Source organism: Callorhinchus milii, unplaced genomic scaffold (assembly GCF_018977255.1).
Source record: "Callorhinchus milii isolate IMCB2004 unplaced genomic scaffold, IMCB_Cmil_1.0 Scaffold4, whole genome shotgun sequence".
Lineage (NCBI taxonomy): Eukaryota > Metazoa > Chordata > Chondrichthyes > Chimaeriformes > Callorhinchidae > Callorhinchus > Callorhinchus milii.
Window position 1 is genome coordinate 48,227,743 of NW_024704745.1, and position 18,197 is coordinate 48,245,939.

Below are 18,197 nucleotides of genomic sequence, written 5' to 3' on the forward strand. Positions count from 1 at the left end.
GCTGCACATTGCAGTGTTGTTATCCACTGAGCTGTCAGACCAACTCTGGACATTACATTCTTGATAAAAAGAATTTCAAGTAACGAAAGAGTATTGGAGATGTGAGCCGTAAATGAACTAGATGTTAAACTTTATTCACTGTTAGTTTTGAAATGCTTATTTTTTAAAAAACAAAAGTTTTGAATAAAATTCCAGCACGATTCATAAGGAATGGGAGTAAATTATCTGAATTCTTCTTGAAGAAGAATCTTCCAAAGAAAGATTTGTTGCATCTCCGACAGCTGAATTTCAGATGTCCTATTACAATTTTGATTTTTTGAGATACTATCTTATCTTTGTGGTGAAGAATTTATATCCTTCATGCACAAAGGGGGAAAAATCAAGCCTAAGTTATTAAAAGGCAGCAGCTCTACTTCATGTTCTGCATGGTTTTCTCCTCCAAATGCATTTGATAACTGAACTTCTACTCGCAGCGAGATCAGTAGTTACGTGTAGATTAAAGGAGCTTTTCATCATGCTCTATCAAATCACTTCATACAGTTTTGTCATTGACATTAAATGGGTTTTGTTTGAACAATACTTTTATATTTTACTACGGAGAGGTGCTTTATTGAACTGAACAATTTGTGTCTTGCAGGTCGCACAGAAAGTATTGAAAAATGCCAAGCAAGCCTGTGTCAGACTTGGACAATACCGTATGCCTTTTGCTTGGGCTGCAAGGTAGGAGGAACAAAACTTTCAGCAAAAAGCTTTAAAAGCAATGATAACAGTTGCTCTATCAGCTCAGTTGGTTGCAGCTAGCATAATATTTACCCAGATTCGATACTTGTTAAATGCGGAATCAGCTGCTCTCAGCCAAGAATGGTCTAAAAACTTTGGTCTTGACTTCCAAAGCTGAGAAGGGGAGGTGAGGATTAGCCAGATTTCCATATCTAATTACTATTTTGTGGTGTCAGCAAGCACTTTTTTTCTAAAGGGCTAATACTTCATTGTCTTTCTAGGTTGTTTGTTGCTTTCAGGCTAATGTTTCATTTCCATCCCTTAGAACGGTGTTCAAAGACACACAAGGAACTCTTGACAAGAATGCCCGCTTCTCCCCGCTCTACAGGCAAGATAGCAACAAGCTCTCCAATGAAGACTTGTTAAAGCTACTATTAGACTTCAGGAAGTGAGTTGTTCCTCAGGAGAGGATTTCTTCAAGCTGTTACTCTTAATTTTAACATTATTAGAAATATTTTTAGACCTTTGTGTATAGTTTTTTTTAGGTTCATTGTGCGTAAAATTGGCAAGTAATTCATACAAAATACAATCCATTACTGGAGAAACTTCCATCTGGGTCTAGATTTTGCTCCATATATTTTGTGTGATTCCTTGAAATTATTATAATTTTTTGATCGGCTGTATATGGAAACCCATTTGGAAACCCATCACCATGCTTAAGACTATACAAACCAGACTGAGAGTTCCATATGTACCCCCTGGACATGGAAATTTCCCTGTGTCTGGAATGAAATGAATACTCTTGGAGAGAAACACCCTGCTTACCTAATTCCAGAAAATATTAGGTGCAGGTTGGCCAGAATCAAGACTTAATATTATTGTTATTATTATTAAGGACCTCAAAGTGTGCTTTGGGAATACTGTTGGAATTCAGCCAGCAAAAGCTTGCCATTGTGAGCCCTGTGTGTAAACTTCCCACTGCTTGTCTAGCTAGGACCACCCTACCCTTTTGGGTTCTGGCTTGCAGGGAGAAATTATGATCGCTCCTTCGTACTTCCTTTATCATCCTTTGAAATAACTATGAAATGATTATTAAAATAGCTACTTAAATTATTTACTTGAAGCTTAACTCATATTGTCTTTAACCCACCCTATGTTTAATTAGACCAGAGAAGATGTCCAAACTTCCAGTTATTTTAGGGAACGTGGATATCAATATAGACAACATGGCTGTAGATTTTCTGAGTAAGTGTACAAAATTTACTGTTCACTCTTGAAATTTGTTTTGTTCATGTTGCATTTCTGAATTTAATGTGAGTCATTTTCCTTTTACTTATTTTTTAGATTGTGTAAGTTCTTCATATATTCCAGTGAAACATTTTGAAACCAGTAGCAAGATCACAGTTACTCACGAAGTGGAGGAATTTGTTCCTTGTATAGCAAAGCTTGCTCAGCCCTTCACCATCTACAACAATCATCTCTATGTTTACCCAAAGCACTTGAAATATGACAGTCAAAAAACTTTCGCAAAAGTGAGTGAAGCCTTAAATTCCTTTATGTTTGGCTGCTGCTCAGGTATGACTATAAGGTAGCCAGTAGTATATCTAAAAGGATGTTGAGGCGGAATCTGTTTAGCCATAGGGTGGTTAGAATATGAAACTCGTTGGGAATAGAGTCATAAAGGTGAGGTTCAAGCTGTAATCTCAAATTGAAATAGTGCAATATTTCAGCTTTTATTGTTTTAAGAATATTCAATTGCAATACATGGAAGATTATTAAAAATACATGCTCCATGGTTTTAGGTTTAATTTTTTTCTAATTGGAATTATGATTTCTTTGTTAGTTTTTCTAATCACTGTATACCGATGAGGTGAGAGGTGGCAATGTATCTTTTATTGATTTGTCTTCAATTTGTGAAAGTTAGACTTTTTAAAAAATATATATTTTCGCTCTGATAGGAAAATGAGCACAGTGGGAGAAGGTACTTGATGTGTCTAAGATTGTTTATTTATGTTTGCTTTCATCTTGGGATATGATGACCTATGAAGATGGCCTGTTTAAAATCCATCATGTTAGAGTTTAATGTAACAAATATACCTTGTATTTTTTTCTAGCAGAATTCACATGCATATCATGTTTTCACCCACAAATTACACAATCAATCTTTATAGTTGTTGTTATATGAATCTGTCAATTCAAATATTGGGGAAACCAAATATTTGAATGTACAACTCAGATATATATTGAGTTGCCCTACAGTGAATTATTTTGCAGTTCTTACTGGAGCTGTAGGAGAAATTGTGCTAATTTGTATGTGAAATTGTTGCATTAGTAGATTTTCAATATAGAAGTTGGTTTCCATGCGAATAACAATGGGGTTTATTATCTGAGTTGTACAAACGCATGTCTTCGAGTTATATAAATGTAACAATAAATGCAAATGTACAGAGGGAATTACAGATGCCCTTACTTGTATAATTAACACCCAATAATAATGATTCAGAATCTAGTCTTCTTCATTGGTTGTTAGGTCTTGTGAAACATATTCAGTTATAATCAGAATGGTTCCTGCTCCCACTGTCTTAACTCCATGACAATGAGCAATAACATGTTTCTTGATTACTCATGTTAGAATTGTGCTCCGAACCTGTACACAAATTAATGCTTTGGTATTTTCAGGTCACTAAATCTCAGCCCATGACAAACTGCAGACTATTGATATGTGGTAGTCTAGTTTAGCTTATTGATAGATATGTTATCTCTACTTAAGATGTCATCCTTTTTGTTAGGCAAGAAATATTGCAGTCTGCATAGAGTTCAGGGATTCTGATGAAGAAGATGCACAGCCTCTCAAGGTTAGTTGTGTTTCTGATATCTTGGGACTTTTTCTTTCAAAAAAAGGATATTGCAGCATTTGCAAGAAAACGAGTGCTTTTTAAAGTGCACAATAACGTTCTAATTAAGTGTAACAAACTGGGTAGCTTGTTCAGTTGACCTTGTACGAGAGGGTTTGGGGTTCAACTCATAGTGAGTCCATTTGAAGCCTTCATTAACCCGTTCGAGGACAATTAAATGAGAACCAGATCTTAAACTTTTTTTATTGCATATTTTAAAAATAGTATTTGCTTCTATTTTATAAGTTATATGGAACAGCTGTCCTAGAATTAGGGTTCTTGGTGTCATGCTAGCTGTTCTATAAATGATTGAGGGTTTGGAGGGACTGGACTACGAGGAGCGATTAGATAATGTTCCCACTGGAGAAGAGAAGGTTGAGGGGCGATATGATTATGGTCTTTAAGGTTCTGAAGGGAATAGGTAATGTAGACCATGATAAGATGTTTTACTTTGTACTAAACAATAGAAACAGAGGACATGGCCTGCCATTGAAGGGGGATAAGTTCAATACAAATCTGCAGAAATACTACTTCAGTGAGCGAGTAGTAAACTTATAGAACAGGGTCCCTAGAGAGACAGTGGAAGCAGAAAATATTGTTTGTTTCAAGAACAAATTAAATAGATTTCTGCTAGAAAATAATATCTCGGGATACAGTATATAATTTGAGCCACAAAATGTCAAGTGGCTGCCTGGATGGTGGAAGGCGAACTAGATGGACCTTGATGTTCTTTCCCATATAAATTCTTATGTTCTTATGCTCTTATATACAGTTTATAACATAAACTAACAATGGGCAGTGCAGCTATCAGCCGCATAAGACAAGCTTTGATTCTTGACATAAGCTGAATTGGCTTATTGCTTCAGAGGCAACAGTTGGGGAGCTACAAATGGCCTTCACTAATTATAATGTGAAGTGCATTGAAACGGTCTCCTGACTTAAAAGGTGCCATATCAAATGCAAGTTTTTTTAAATTATTTTTGTGAAGAAAGAAATGTGGAGTAAATGCTACTGTTTTTCAGTTTTATGATCGTTATATATCGGGAGAAGATGCATAGATTAATAATTATTTATTTACTTTTCTTTCTCTAACAAAATCAACACAATTCACAATCCCTACTCCCCTGTTTATTTTTCCCCATAGTGTATCTATGGCCGCCCAGGAGGGTCTGTGTTCACTAAGAATGCTTTTGCAGTGGTTTTACACCATCATCAAAACCCAGAGTTCTACGATGAGGTAAAGAGATGTGGTTCTTAGTGTTTCACAGGGTGTATTGTAAATGTACATTCAGATACTGCTGCATAATTAAAAGTCGAAACATTGAGATTGAGTTGTGGCTGAGAGTCGAGTCCTTTTGCTCATAATAATGAAATCTCCTTAATGTGTTTCAGATTAAAGTGGAACTGCCTACCCAGCTGCATGAAAAGCACCACTTGTTGTTCACATTCTACCACCTTAGTTGTGACAATTCAAGCAAAGGAACCACAAAGAAGAAGGAAACAATTGAATTTCAAGGTTTTGGTTACAATTCTGTCGAAAATAACTGCTGCTTTTTGGCTTTTGTGATCATTAAAAAATTGTAAATGTGAAGGGTTGCTTCTTAAAACATGTGTGTTATGGCACAATAGTGCCACTTTATATGGACATGGTTCATTAGTCCTGTGTTCCGAGTGGCCCAAATCAAATTTGGAACGTTGTTTATATCCTTTATATAGTTTTTTTTTCTTTCTCCATTTTCCCTTCCCCTCCTGAATGTTTTTTTGTTCTAGTAAGGTACAGATCCACATTTGTCCAAGTGGTTAATGCATGTGCCTTGACAATGAGTTTTGGACCACTGGGTCATCACAGCCGAGTCCAGTTCAGTGAGGCCAATTGTATCTCTCCAACACCAGTATCACCTGAAATTGGCTCGCTCACTATAGAGCAGAACATGAGGCTGCTACATTTGAGTTGTACGAACTGGGCTGGGTGAGGGGAGTGGGAGCTTTACCCATTCCCCATTCCCCCTGGTTCTGGGTGATGTAGTTTCTGACTAACCATTAGGGGAGCTTGGCATTGATTGTGGCTTGAACTTGCTATGTCCCAGTTTAACAGTTCAGATGTCAATACTCATTTTCTCTTCTGTTTGAATTGATAAACCATATTCTATCCATTTATAAACGATATTTCAGCTACTGTTTATAAGTGCAGATTCATGTGAAGACCTGTTTCAAGTTTTTTTTTCTCTAGAAGTCAGGTGTCTTCAAATTTCAGATCTAGTAGTTTTACTTTTTGTTCTGAAACAGCTGTATAATCAGCCTTAATTTCAGCCTGTATAGCGTGGCTCCTCGTCACCTGTCAAACTGCAGCTGAATCAACACTGAAGTCTAGGGATTTAATTCTAACACTAGCCATTCACAAAATTTGTACAGTGTGACCAAAAAGTCATGATACCATTTACAATGTTTAATAAGTCTTAAAGAAATGCTGACTTTGTTTTAGACTTGTATGCGTAAGTTACACCTCGCTATTGTAATGGAATGATCTAGCTTCCTTTGCTCTGCCCTGTAGTTGGATACGCTTGGCTTCCGCTACTGAAGGACGGTCGTGTTGTTACCAATGAAAATCAGATTTCAGTGTCTGCTAACCTTCCAGTTGGCTACCTAAACTACCAGGAGCTCGGAATGGGAAAGGTGAGCTTCTTGTTCTTGTTTTATTTGCTCCAATGCATTATTACAGCACAATAAAATTTGGACAGGGTGAATTAAAAGTCCTTACTCATAGGCTGGGCCAATAGAAAAGTGCGGACATCTTTGCCAAAAAATTGCAGATCTCTTTACAAATCTTGCAGGAAATTGTGGAGGGCTTTGCTAGATTTTGTGGGGAAATTGCGGGGTTGATTGGTGCTATTGAGGTACATTTTACTGCTACATTTTATTCACTTTATTGATTAAAAACTAAATATAAGGAAATAACACATATTGGATTGTTGCAAACAAAATTATTAATTGCTTCTTTAAAAACTGGGTAGTCATTTTTTTAAGGGGCCGTGGGGGACACATATCAGTAAGGCTACAGGAGCTCACCACCTCCTGCCTCTCAAAGCCGATACCACACAGAGACCCAGCGAGTGATACACACATACTCAGAGACACAGAGAGAGACACACATACTCAGAGACACAGAGAGAGGCACACACACTCAGACACAGAGAGAGAGACACACACTCACAGACACAGAGAGAGGCACACACACTCACAGACACAGAGAGGCACACACACTCACAGACACAGAGAGGCACACACACTCACAGACACAGAGAGGCACACACACTCTCAGACACAGAGAGGCACACACACTCTCAGACACAGAGAGAGGCACAGACACAGAGAGAGGCACACTCACACACACTCACAGATACAGAGAGAGGCACACACACAGACATAGAGAGAGGCACACACACACTCACAGACACAGAAAGAGGCACACACACACACTCACAGACACAGAGAGAGGCACACTCACAGTCACAGAGAGACACACACACAGAGGCACACACACACACTCAGACACAGAGAGAGGCACACACACACTCACAGACACAGAGAGAGACACACAGACACAGAGGCACACACACACACAGACACAGAGAGAGGCACACACTCACAGACACAGAGAGAGGCACACACACTCACAGACACAGAGAGAGGCACAAACACTCACAGACACAGAGAGAGGCACACACACACACACTCACAAGCACAGAGAGAGGCGCACACACACACACACACTCACAGACACAGAGAGAGACACACATAGAGAGAGAGAGACACACTCAGACACATATACACACACAGACAGAGACACACAGAGACACTCATAAACACACACAGATATAGAAGGGGCACAGACAGACTCACACAGAGACACACAGACAGACAATCACAGATGTGAGGCCTCTGAGTGTAGCCCATTAGCCGCTTGCGTCGCACTGCGCATGCGTGTCCGGAGCTGCTCTGCCCACAGTGACATCAGGTAAACAGCGTGAGTGGCCCGCGGGCCAGGAATAGCGTTTATGACGGGTTTGTAGCGGACAAGGGCTGTTGTAGCGGAAAAGGTGTGGCCGCACTTTTCTATTGGCCCAACTGATAAATCTATATGAGATGTTCAGGGGAGGGAGGTGGGTGGGAAGGATGACTGATAACACCATCGAAGAGGTACATTTAAAATCCTAATTGACCAATTAGAGGTAATGTTGATTGCTTGTAGGTTTTTCATTGCAAACTACAAATTGCATTTATATGGCACCTTTTACGTCAGTAGGACGTTCCAAAGACGACGACTACAACAACAACAACAAAATTACATTTATAGAGTGCCTTTCACGTCGGGAGGACGTCCCAAAGCAATACAAAGCTCACAAAGGGTTAAAAGAAAATACATCTGGGGAAAAAGGCTGATGTTATTACAAATTGAGTTGAGGGCACCTTGCCAGGGTGTTGTACAATATAAACAAAGTAGCTGTGGCAACAACGGTATATGTCAGTATAACCACATTTGGAGAGTTGCCACACGCAAGTATAATTTCTTACTCTTTATGAAAGTATGTTTGTGAAATAGTAATTATTTTGCACTTGTATTCTTTCAAGCAACTCCTTTGTCTGCTTCCCAATACAGTGCATTCAGTGCAACCGCATTATACAATGCTAATCAGTTTATACTACGAATGTAATATGAATTCCATTAACATGGCCTCTGTGCTTTCTGCACTAAAATGGCCAACTTCTGGGTCATTTGGTTGCAAGCGACGTGTCCTGGGCATATGTGGTCCGCAGGAAGTGATATTGGTGGTGACGTAATGACCTGGAAGTCAGCCACCTATTTTTAGGTCATCATGTTGCTGCTGATGTCACTTCTTGTGCATTGCACCTGATGACCTGAAATTCAGTCATTTTTTAAATGATACTGATGCTTCCATAAGCTGAGTTGCTTTTTTCATGACTGGTTCATAGTCGAATGGACAAGGTTCCTCTCTGACAGGATATTTAATGATTCTTATTTCAACAATGCTCCTTATGTTTATAGAATGCTCTGCATGCAGGATAGTGCCTTGGAGCCATTTCATAGGTGGCTGTGGGGCTGCACTCAGAAAATCGATTTGTACTTTTTTTCTCTCCACAAAAAGATGTATTTAACATTATTTTAAATAATTTCCGTGAATAAAAGCAGCAAACATTATGTGCAAAGCGTCCTGTTATGGATAATCTACAAACATAGGGAAATGCTTTAAGATATTATCCAAATATGATTTGTGAATTGTTTATTTTAATTTGGAAATGGGTTCACATGCTATAAGAAAGGAAGTGAGCGTCATTGTAGATGATGCAGCTCCATTAGAGTCAGGAAATGAGCCCTTATGTTAGCTGGTGATTAGGTGCAGTGCAGGAAAGAAATCAGGATTATTTTCACAGCTGAAAAACTGCTTTGCAAAGGCAGCATATCTTCTGCTGCTGTCTTCCTTCAGTAGGATTATGAAAAGCAAAGCTATCCACTTGTGTTTTGGACTCTTGCACTCCTTAGAAAGTTAATCAGTGTATAAATCCAGTAAAGAGGAGTGTGTTGCTTCTGCGTATAGATTATGGAGGAAAAAATAAATAATGCTAATGTTTCTTTATAACTCAAAAATGTGGTTGTACCTTATAGCACTCGGGACCTGAAATCAAATGGGTGGATGGAGCGAAACATATATTCAAAGTTGCAACACACCTAGTCTCCACAGTATATACTCAGGTGAGGTGTTTTTATTAAAGTAAAACATTGTCTTCCCTTCTGTCTTCCTTCCTGTGCTGCAATGTTTGATTTTTTTCCTTTTCCTGGGAGTATACTTCTACTGTGCAAATAGTTCTCTGATATCTCTCCAGAGTGACCACTATTAATGTAGGAGCCTTGACGGTGTGAGTATTTAACTAGAGAGAAGGCACAGGCATTATAATTAAGCATTGATGTGCAGTAGAGTTTTCTGGAAAGCAATTGGCAGAAGGGCCTTGTAGTGCGAATGCTAGCATAGCTCACTCTGGACAGACTGTTATTTGAAACTGCAGCCTTCAAATCTGTGTGGTCCCGCTAGATATGCGGAAACACTAAGGTGATTTGTAAGGAAACATCAGATGTACTTGTTGTTTCACTCCATTCATCGTTAGAGAAGTGTCCAATGTTAATTTAAAAGCGGATAATTGCCATCTCAATGTCTTCTTGTTGAAGGTTATTTGTCTTGTGTGGGCAGCACATTTTTGTTAAGAGTCTCTTTCATTCTTGGCCATTTATGGCCTATTCTGGTTGATGTTTGCGGTGTGTTTCAATATACGACACATATTTCGAAAGACTTAACATAGGCAGGTTTCTTTTCTTGGTATCTGCAGGACCAGCACTTGAACAACTTTTTCCAGTACTGTCAGAAGTGTGATTCGGGAGCTCAGGCCTCTGGAACTGACCTTGTCAAATTCCTCAAGGTACGTTTTTAACAATTGGGGGTCAATCTAGTTACTAGTTACTTTATATAAAAAACAGTAGCTGATCCAATAGTAGTGCAATTTGGATACTTCTCCATGTACCTTCAGTTTCTGATATGCGTTTTTTCACTTTATATCAAAGGTTTTAACTATCCCCTGAAGCATATCCTTAATGTTGTCATTGGAGAAAGTTTTGAAGTCAAATTCCTCAAGCAGTACCACTACTTCAACAAGAACTTAATTTATATAGTGCCCTTCACATGGGGTAGTATCTCGAAGAGCAAAACAGGGCCGGAGCCCAACGCCAAAGATGGTGTGAAGTGGTGGTACTGGATTTGGCATCAGGATTTGGTGATGAACTGAGGAATTGTATTTGATTTAAAATATTGATTTGACCATTGAGCAGCGGATGTTTTGCAATACATTGGCTGTAGTTTTTTTGGTCTTTCCAAACTGAACTAAGCCTGGAGACAAAATGTTCAGTCTTGTTCCTCAATTATACAGTTTTTCTTCAGTTTATATGTGCACTCGATATTCAATTACACACCAAGGTTTCCTTGAGACTGAAATATTACTCGACACCTCCACCCCAATCAACTCTGTTTTTTTCCGCGACCTTTGTCAGTGGGGTCTGGTGAAGAAGAGTAATATTTAGTTAAGTTCTGAAGGAATGTGAGCCGATCTTTCGGAGGTTATGAGGGATTGTATGAATGAGCCCTGACTGTGCAATCCTTCATCTTTTAGAGCTTGCATGCTATGGAGGGTCACGCGATGACTAATTTCCTGCCCACAATCCTGAACCAGTTGTTTCGGATTCTCTCAAGAGCCACCCAGGAGGATGTAGCAGTTAATGTTACAAGGTAAATTGCTAGAACAGAATGTAGATGTTTTATTTAAAAATGTGTATTGGAATGCTTCATTCTGAAATTCTAAATAAATACCTGAGTTTCCTGGCGTCTGGCAGAATAGGTTTGTCTCCCAAGAATAGAAAGGGCAACAGTAAAAATATACATGCCTCCAAGCTACTTAATACTTGGCACAAAATAGATAAGCACATCTAGCGCTTTCCTGCTGATTCATATGGTGAAGGTACTATTCAATGTGGAACTGGGCAGTAGAGACAGTGAAGGTTTGATTCCTGATTTATGCTTTGAGATAGGTGACACACACGGTCCTTTATCTAGACTCACAGGCAAAATGGGTGTAGTATCAGAGGGCAGCCATTGCTAACAGATGAATACATCAAACACGTATCCACTCTTTTGAGAGAGAGAGAAATGCAGAAAACTGAAGGGGAATTGGAGAAGTCTGTGGCGTAAGCCAAAGATGGCAGGGGACCTCATTTGCAGTTTCACTCGGGCCATAATTCTGCTTGTCCGGGAAGCAAAAAGGATAATTATATAGTACTCTTCACATAGTGTGTGGGAGAAGAAGAGAACTAAAATAGGATAGGAGCTTTACCCGACGCAAAATGTGTTGTATCTGACCTGAGAGGTCTTGATCTCTAGATTGGGCAAAAGGACTAAAAATATGTTCCATTCCACAGCAATAATGTTACCTTTCCTGGATGAACACATTTGTTTCCACCGTTTCCTGGGAGATAGAGTAGATGGAATTGAGTTCGCTGATGTTGAATGTATGTGGTCTCCGAAAGGAGTGAGCATGATAGACCAGATTACATCTGTCTGTGGTTAAGATGCCAAAAATTGGACCTATTTATGTTTGCCTCCCTCAGCAAAAAAAAGGTTCTTGATAAATCAAATAAGTTTGTGAAGTTTATAACTATTCTTTATTTAGTTCTATCAAAGAAGAAGGAGAAATAGAGCATTGTTGGATATGTTATTATTTTGGCTAAGCTCAATGATATTTTAACAATCTTTGAATTTCATTGAATCCTCCCTTAGAGTTCTTGCACACATTGTTTCCCAGTGCCACGATGAAGGATTGGAAAACTATTTAAGGTCTTACGTAAAGGTATTGTTTTGCAAAATATTTTTGTGTATCTTTAGAAATATACATTTTCCAGTTAAAATGCGGTTTTAGAAACTATTAAGGTCACAAGCAAAAGCATTAACTTATTAAAAACAGGGTTAGGAATGGAATTGAAGGACTTGATGGTTTAAGGTTGGTGGATTTTCTCTGACGGGTGAGGTCCCTTTGAATAGATTTGAACATTAGCAAACTGATTGGGGAGTATTTATGTGGAACCTTTCCCTGAGAGATAGGTGGGTAGAGTGGAATTTATCCTGAGGTTGACCCTTGTTCATTGACTCTGAAATGATTGAGCGTGATGGGCCAAATTACATTTTTACATGCATAAGATGCTAAAAATTGAACTAAGTGTCTTTTTGGACTACTTAAAATTTTATCTGCTGATGAAAAGATTGTAAAATGAACAGAATAGTTAACATTGAATTTGACCTCAGAGTAATTCTCATTTGAATTTTGTTTGACTATTTTGGACCTTAAAACGGAAGTGGTCCATTGCCAAGTTGAGATGCAAACAGGATATCGTCCAGCAATGAAAGCTCCTTTTATCCCTTCGTGAATAGTTTCATTGGTATGTTTAACTAGCCCTGACCTTGTGTTGATCTTTTAGTCATGGGCCAGATTGCTTTACCAGGTTTTTGAACACCTCTGTTCTTATTTCATTAACATTGCCCCTTTAAAATGGATCTTTTGTTCTTTAGACAGCTATTTGACAAACATCAATTACTATTTGGTGTAAATTGAATCACAGAGTAGAAGAAATGGAGCAAAGTCAGATTAATTATTGTTTTTTAAAAATTAACTTTGGAGATCATTGGTCCTTTCTGGTTCTGTACATACCTATATGCCTAGGTTTGGAAAATGTGACTAGTTCTTGGATATTACTATATGAGAAATATACACACTCAGTGCAGTTTTGTGAAAGGCCCTTAGAATAAACCTTTATCTGTTTGTGATTTTTGATAAAATCTTAGCATTTTCATTTCCTTGCATATACATTCTCATTTTTTTCTATTTTTTTTCTTTTGCAAATATTTTCAAACGTTTTCCATAGAGATTAGATGCAGATCTATATTTGACTATTTAATAAACTTATTTTTCTTCCCGATGCTTTCCTGCAGTTTGTTTTCAAGACTGAACCCTGTAATACCTCCAAGTGTAAGACTGTGCATGAAGAACTAACAAAGTCAATGACTGTGCTGCTGAAAACGACGGCTGACTTTCTGACCTGTAACAAGCTGCTCAAGGTACAGAGGTCTGAGACCTTCAGCTACTTTCAGATCTATAAAGAACTTCTGCAAGAATTAACAGTTTTAATTTTTTTTTGCTGGATAGATCTGTGTTGGGGCCTGAGTTAATTGCTTCAAAGGAGGGAAGTTTACTTCACTACATGTAGATTTTATGATTTGCTTTTCTAGCTTGCCTCTTATGGAAAATGGTTTATTTGTTTTCAGTATTCGTGGTTTTTCCTTGAGGTGCTGATAAAATCGATGGCCCAGCATCTTATTGAAAGCAACAAGCTAAAGGTTAGTGTTTACAGCATCGATTTGTCCTCTGAGCAATGTCTGGATAAACTGTTTGCATTGAAGTGAAGTTTACATGTCCAACTGTCCTGATAGTAAAACATTTTTCTTTCTTAGTTGGCATTTATTTTTTTCTTCTTGCATCCAGGTATTTCTATACTTTCAATGCATTGAGTCACTAGTCAGGTCTACATTTGGGCAAAATCCTCCAGTAGCCTCTGCTTTTGCATCTAAAGAAGCAACCTTTGTAGCAGAGAAAAGGGAAGTCGATTCCTTCTAGATTCTCAGTACAAAATAGTGCCAAAGATCGCCTTCATCAAAGTTACAGATGACATTCTGTCCATCGGTGACCAGGGCTCTCTCTGTCTCCTGGTCCTTGATCTCTCTGCTGCCTTCGGTTGACCACTCTATTCCTCTCCACCACCTTTCCTCTCAGCTCCACCTTCATGGTTCTGTCCTTACCTGGTTTCAATCTTGCCTTTCTCATTGTCTGCACTTTGTTTCCACCAATGGCTTCTCCTCCTGCCCTTATACTGTCACATGCTGCATTCCTCAGGGCTCTGTCCTTGGTCCTCTCCTCTTTAACATTTACATGGCTCGCTTGGTGACGCCACCCACAAGCATGGGGTTAATCTGGATGGGTGACACCCAAATCTTCTCTCTCTGCCTCCACTCTGGACTCCAGGACCACTGCTGTCCTGACAGATTGTCTTGTCAGACACCTAGTCCTGGATGGGAACCAAGTTTCTCCAGCTGAACGTTGACGAGACGGAGGCCCTTTTATTTGGCTCCCGCCAGCGCTTCCTCACCTCAGATGCTGACAGCATCACTGTTCATGGATGCAGACTCCACCTCAAAGAGCTAATACAAAACCGTGTCCTATTTGACCCTCAGCAATCCTTCAAACCCCACATCCTTGCCATGATCTGTTCTGCCTTCCCCCACCACCGCAACATTGCCTGCCACCACCTTTACCCCAGTCCACCGAGACGCTTAGTCATGCATTGAACACTTCCAGGCTCAACTACGCATACTCCCTGTTCGCCAGAGTCTACAACTCTTCCCTCCACACGCTGCAGATTTTCTAGAGCTCTGCAGCTCTTGACCTCTCCCATACCAAGCCCAATGAACCAATCACTTCCATCCTTGCGCGACTTCACTGGCTCCCCATCCCCCAGAGGATCAAGTTTAAAATCCTTGTCCTCACTTTTAAAACACTCTACAGTCTTGCTCCTTTCTACCTCTGCAACCTCTTAATACCATACCAACCTGTCTGCACCCTCCATTTGTGGACTCTGGCCTGCTCCATGACCCCTATCCGGCCTGCTCCACCATGGGTGGATGGGCCTTGAGCTTTTCTGGCCCCACCCACAAGAACTCCATTCCTGAATCCCTCCGACTTGCTTCCTTCAAGACCCATCTCAAGACCATTTTTTTTTTGACAGTGCCTTCAGTCATCTTCCCATCCCCTACCCTCTAACCTTCTTGATTCCATCCCCCAGTTTGGTGTAAACCCTTAACTGTCCAGAGCCTTGGGGTGTCTTTAAGATATGAAACGCTCTATATAAACATAATTTGTTGTTGTTTAAAAGACAAGGCCACCTTAAGGAACACCAGGCCAAAGGAAAGAAACATTATAGTGCATTTTGATCCAGCCTGTTTTGGTATGCATTATTTATTAACTGCAGACATCTCTTTAATTTGATAGTTCAGTACTGCAATCCACTTTGTGTTATTCTTGCTGATTTTTGTTGCAAGTTCAGGCCTTGATTTGTTCTATGTCCTGATATCTGAAAGAAATATTGTTTTTGTTCTTGGTTGGCAGCATAGCTGTCTGGCTGCTTTCTAGCATGGCAGCCTTCAGTGATGAGACCAACACTGTGTATAATTTGGTCTGTTATTTGCAATTGCTGCTGTGTTTATAGTGGCTCAGTGCTATCTATTGTGCAGAGAAGACACAACTTGAAACCTTTATCAAGAGGAATTGATAAATAGGTCTTTAAAAAATGCCTTTGTTCTAAGCAGATTTGATGTTATCACTTTCAATGTGTTAAGGGGAATCCCGGGAAGTCTGGTATCTGTTGAATATAAATTTGTTTTTTGTACTCGGGATACAAAAAACATATTTGGCAACGGAATGTTCGGAATTGAGCCTACTCTCTGTGGCGGTCTCGGTAGTCCAGTTCCTGAACCAGAGGAGTCCACAGTACTCAAGGGTACTGCTGATTATATAGCGTAGGCAGATTAGTTCATTGGCAGGATTTGAAAGTCACTGGAAGTCATCAGTCACTTGCTCTCAATTCTCATTAACCCTGCAAACCAAAGCTTTAACAGGTAGGGTGAGCCTAGCTGGACAAGCAGCAGGAAAGCTTGTCAGACAGTGCTCTCAATGGTAAGCTATGGGATTTTAGCTATGGCTCTTACCAATCTGCGCCTAATACTTTCTGGAATTAGGTAAGCAGGATGTGAATCCCCCCTGGGGACAGAGTATGTATTCCATCCCAATAAATATCTCTGATTTCCATGTGGGATGCATGCAACTCTGGTTGGCTTGGATAGTGATGAGTTTCTGCATGTGTCAGATATCCACCCAGCTAACCAAAGAAAAGGAACCAGTCTCTTACCAGCATGCTATGGAAACCACCATGAACTAATAATAATCCTTGCATTTGGTACATAGCACTTTTATGTTGACGAAACATCTCAAAATTCTTCACAGAATTTACTGTAAAATGATAGTGTATTTGTTGGCAAATATGCTCAGCAACATCTCGCGAATCTCCATTAAGTCAGCGACCAATTTTTTTATCGGAAGATTGCTAGCGAGAACACTGCGAGACACTCCCATTTGATTTTCAAATAGTTTCATGAGATCTTTAACGTTCACTTCACATCTTTAACGTCCTCCCGATGTGAAAGGCGCTACACAAATGTCAACAATAACAACAAAACTAGATTATTTTATGAGCTCCACATGGGGTTTGAACCCACAATTTATAATTCGGAGGTGAGAGTGCCTCTGAAAGAGACTGACACCAGTGATTGTGTTGATCTGTTTTCAGGGCTAATAATACCAGCAACATTAACTCCAGTTGGGAAGATGTGAACCTTCCTATAGGGATGTGAACTTTTTTAGAGGACTCTCGTATCATGTTTAGAATTGAACGATACTTAAGAATTGATTCAATTAGAACAGGTTCCCTGAGACAGCTGCTACTGGGCTCTTTCCCTTTCTACTCTGTTGGGCAGAATCCAAAATGTCAAAACTGCTACTTGTGTGTGAACTCATGCAAGAGCAGTCGTTTATGAGTTAAGACTCTTTACTCCACTGGCATTCAGTACTCTCAGACCCTATTCTTTTGCCCACAAAATATACATAGGAACAGGAGTAGGCCATTCAGCCCCTTGAACCTGTTTCGCCATTCTATAAGATCAGGGCTTTACAGTAATATCACTTTACAGTCTTTTCTGTGAAGAGCTTTGAGATGTCTCAACGACATTATAAGGTGCTATGTCAAATGCAAGGATTATTATTATTATCCTGAGTGAAGGGTGCTATGTAAATGCAAGTTATTTATTTACCTCCATACTAACTGTTCTATATGCTCCAGCAATTTTGGTACATGTGCTGAGAGCTCAGACCATCTTTGGGATTAAATTGCTTTGTTGACGCATTGCAGAATGTGATAATATTCCTCAGCAACAAAGGAGAACTGTTCCCAGATAGTTTTATGTAGCCATCTGAATATAGGCGTTTTGTGAATATAGATCATCCCTGTAATTGAGTAGCAGATTGTTAAGCAATGTTAATAATTTACAAAAATGTGACATCTGCTGCTGAAAGGTGGCACTGATCACTTGTTGTGGAGGAGAACAATGAATTACTGACAGTTTTTGGTTTTACTGTAATTTCATTGATCCTCACTTGTACTTCAAATCTGAGATGCCTGCAGCGTTTGGCTCCCAGCACTGTATCTGCCTTCAGTATTATAGGTGTGTGATAAAACAAATTATACATTTAGGAAGAGCAAAAGTATTGTGCAGCATTGCTTTTAACCTTAAATTGATGACAATGGAACATACGTTCAGCATAAGGTGTTGTGTACCAAGCCACATTTCACATTAGTCAATGTTTGGATTTTTCTGAAACTTTTTGAAGTGTTGGCTGTGTCCGTATTGTGGCAGGATGTTCGTACTGAGGACTGACATACTTCTATACTTTTGGCATTGATTAACCTCATAAAGCAGTCCTTGGTCAAGAATGTCATTTCAAAGTAGAACTTTTTTTCTCTGGCTCCGTCTCTCTCTCTCTCTGCTTCCCTTTCCCCCTCTTCCCCTCCTGCACCCAGCAAGGGTTGGCATTTCTAATGTTTCATTCTAAAAGGTACAGAGTATATTATAATAAAATGTCCCTCAAGAATAAAACTTCTATTGTAAATAGACTTTTTGTTCTACTCACTTCCTCGTCACCTTTCAGCACATACAGCATGCACTCATTTTCCTTTCGTTTAAAATACAAAAAACAGAAAAAGGATTTTGTGCAACACCAAATCTGAAACCAATTCCAAGCACTGAGTGCAAT

General features: G+C 39.4%; 1 protein-coding gene across 1 annotated transcript in view; it reads left to right on the top strand.

Moving 5' to 3' along the window:
- The window catches only part of dock9b (dedicator of cytokinesis 9b), a 148,008-nt gene that overhangs the window by 69,182 nt on the left and 60,629 nt on the right, over positions 1-18,197 (top strand). Inside the window, exons 14-27 of the mRNA XM_042334262.1 lie at positions 638-720; positions 1,046-1,168; positions 1,886-1,965; positions 2,065-2,252; positions 3,510-3,575; positions 4,759-4,851; positions 5,007-5,130; positions 6,166-6,287; positions 9,298-9,384; positions 10,014-10,103; positions 10,848-10,963; positions 12,008-12,077; positions 13,214-13,339; positions 13,547-13,618. Of these exons, the coding sequence (XP_042190196.1) occupies positions 638-720; positions 1,046-1,168; positions 1,886-1,965; positions 2,065-2,252; positions 3,510-3,575; positions 4,759-4,851; positions 5,007-5,130; positions 6,166-6,287; positions 9,298-9,384; positions 10,014-10,103; positions 10,848-10,963; positions 12,008-12,077; positions 13,214-13,339; positions 13,547-13,618 (1,440 nt within the window). The remainder of the gene's footprint in view (positions 1-637; positions 721-1,045; positions 1,169-1,885; positions 1,966-2,064; positions 2,253-3,509; positions 3,576-4,758; positions 4,852-5,006; positions 5,131-6,165; positions 6,288-9,297; positions 9,385-10,013; positions 10,104-10,847; positions 10,964-12,007; positions 12,078-13,213; positions 13,340-13,546; positions 13,619-18,197) is intronic.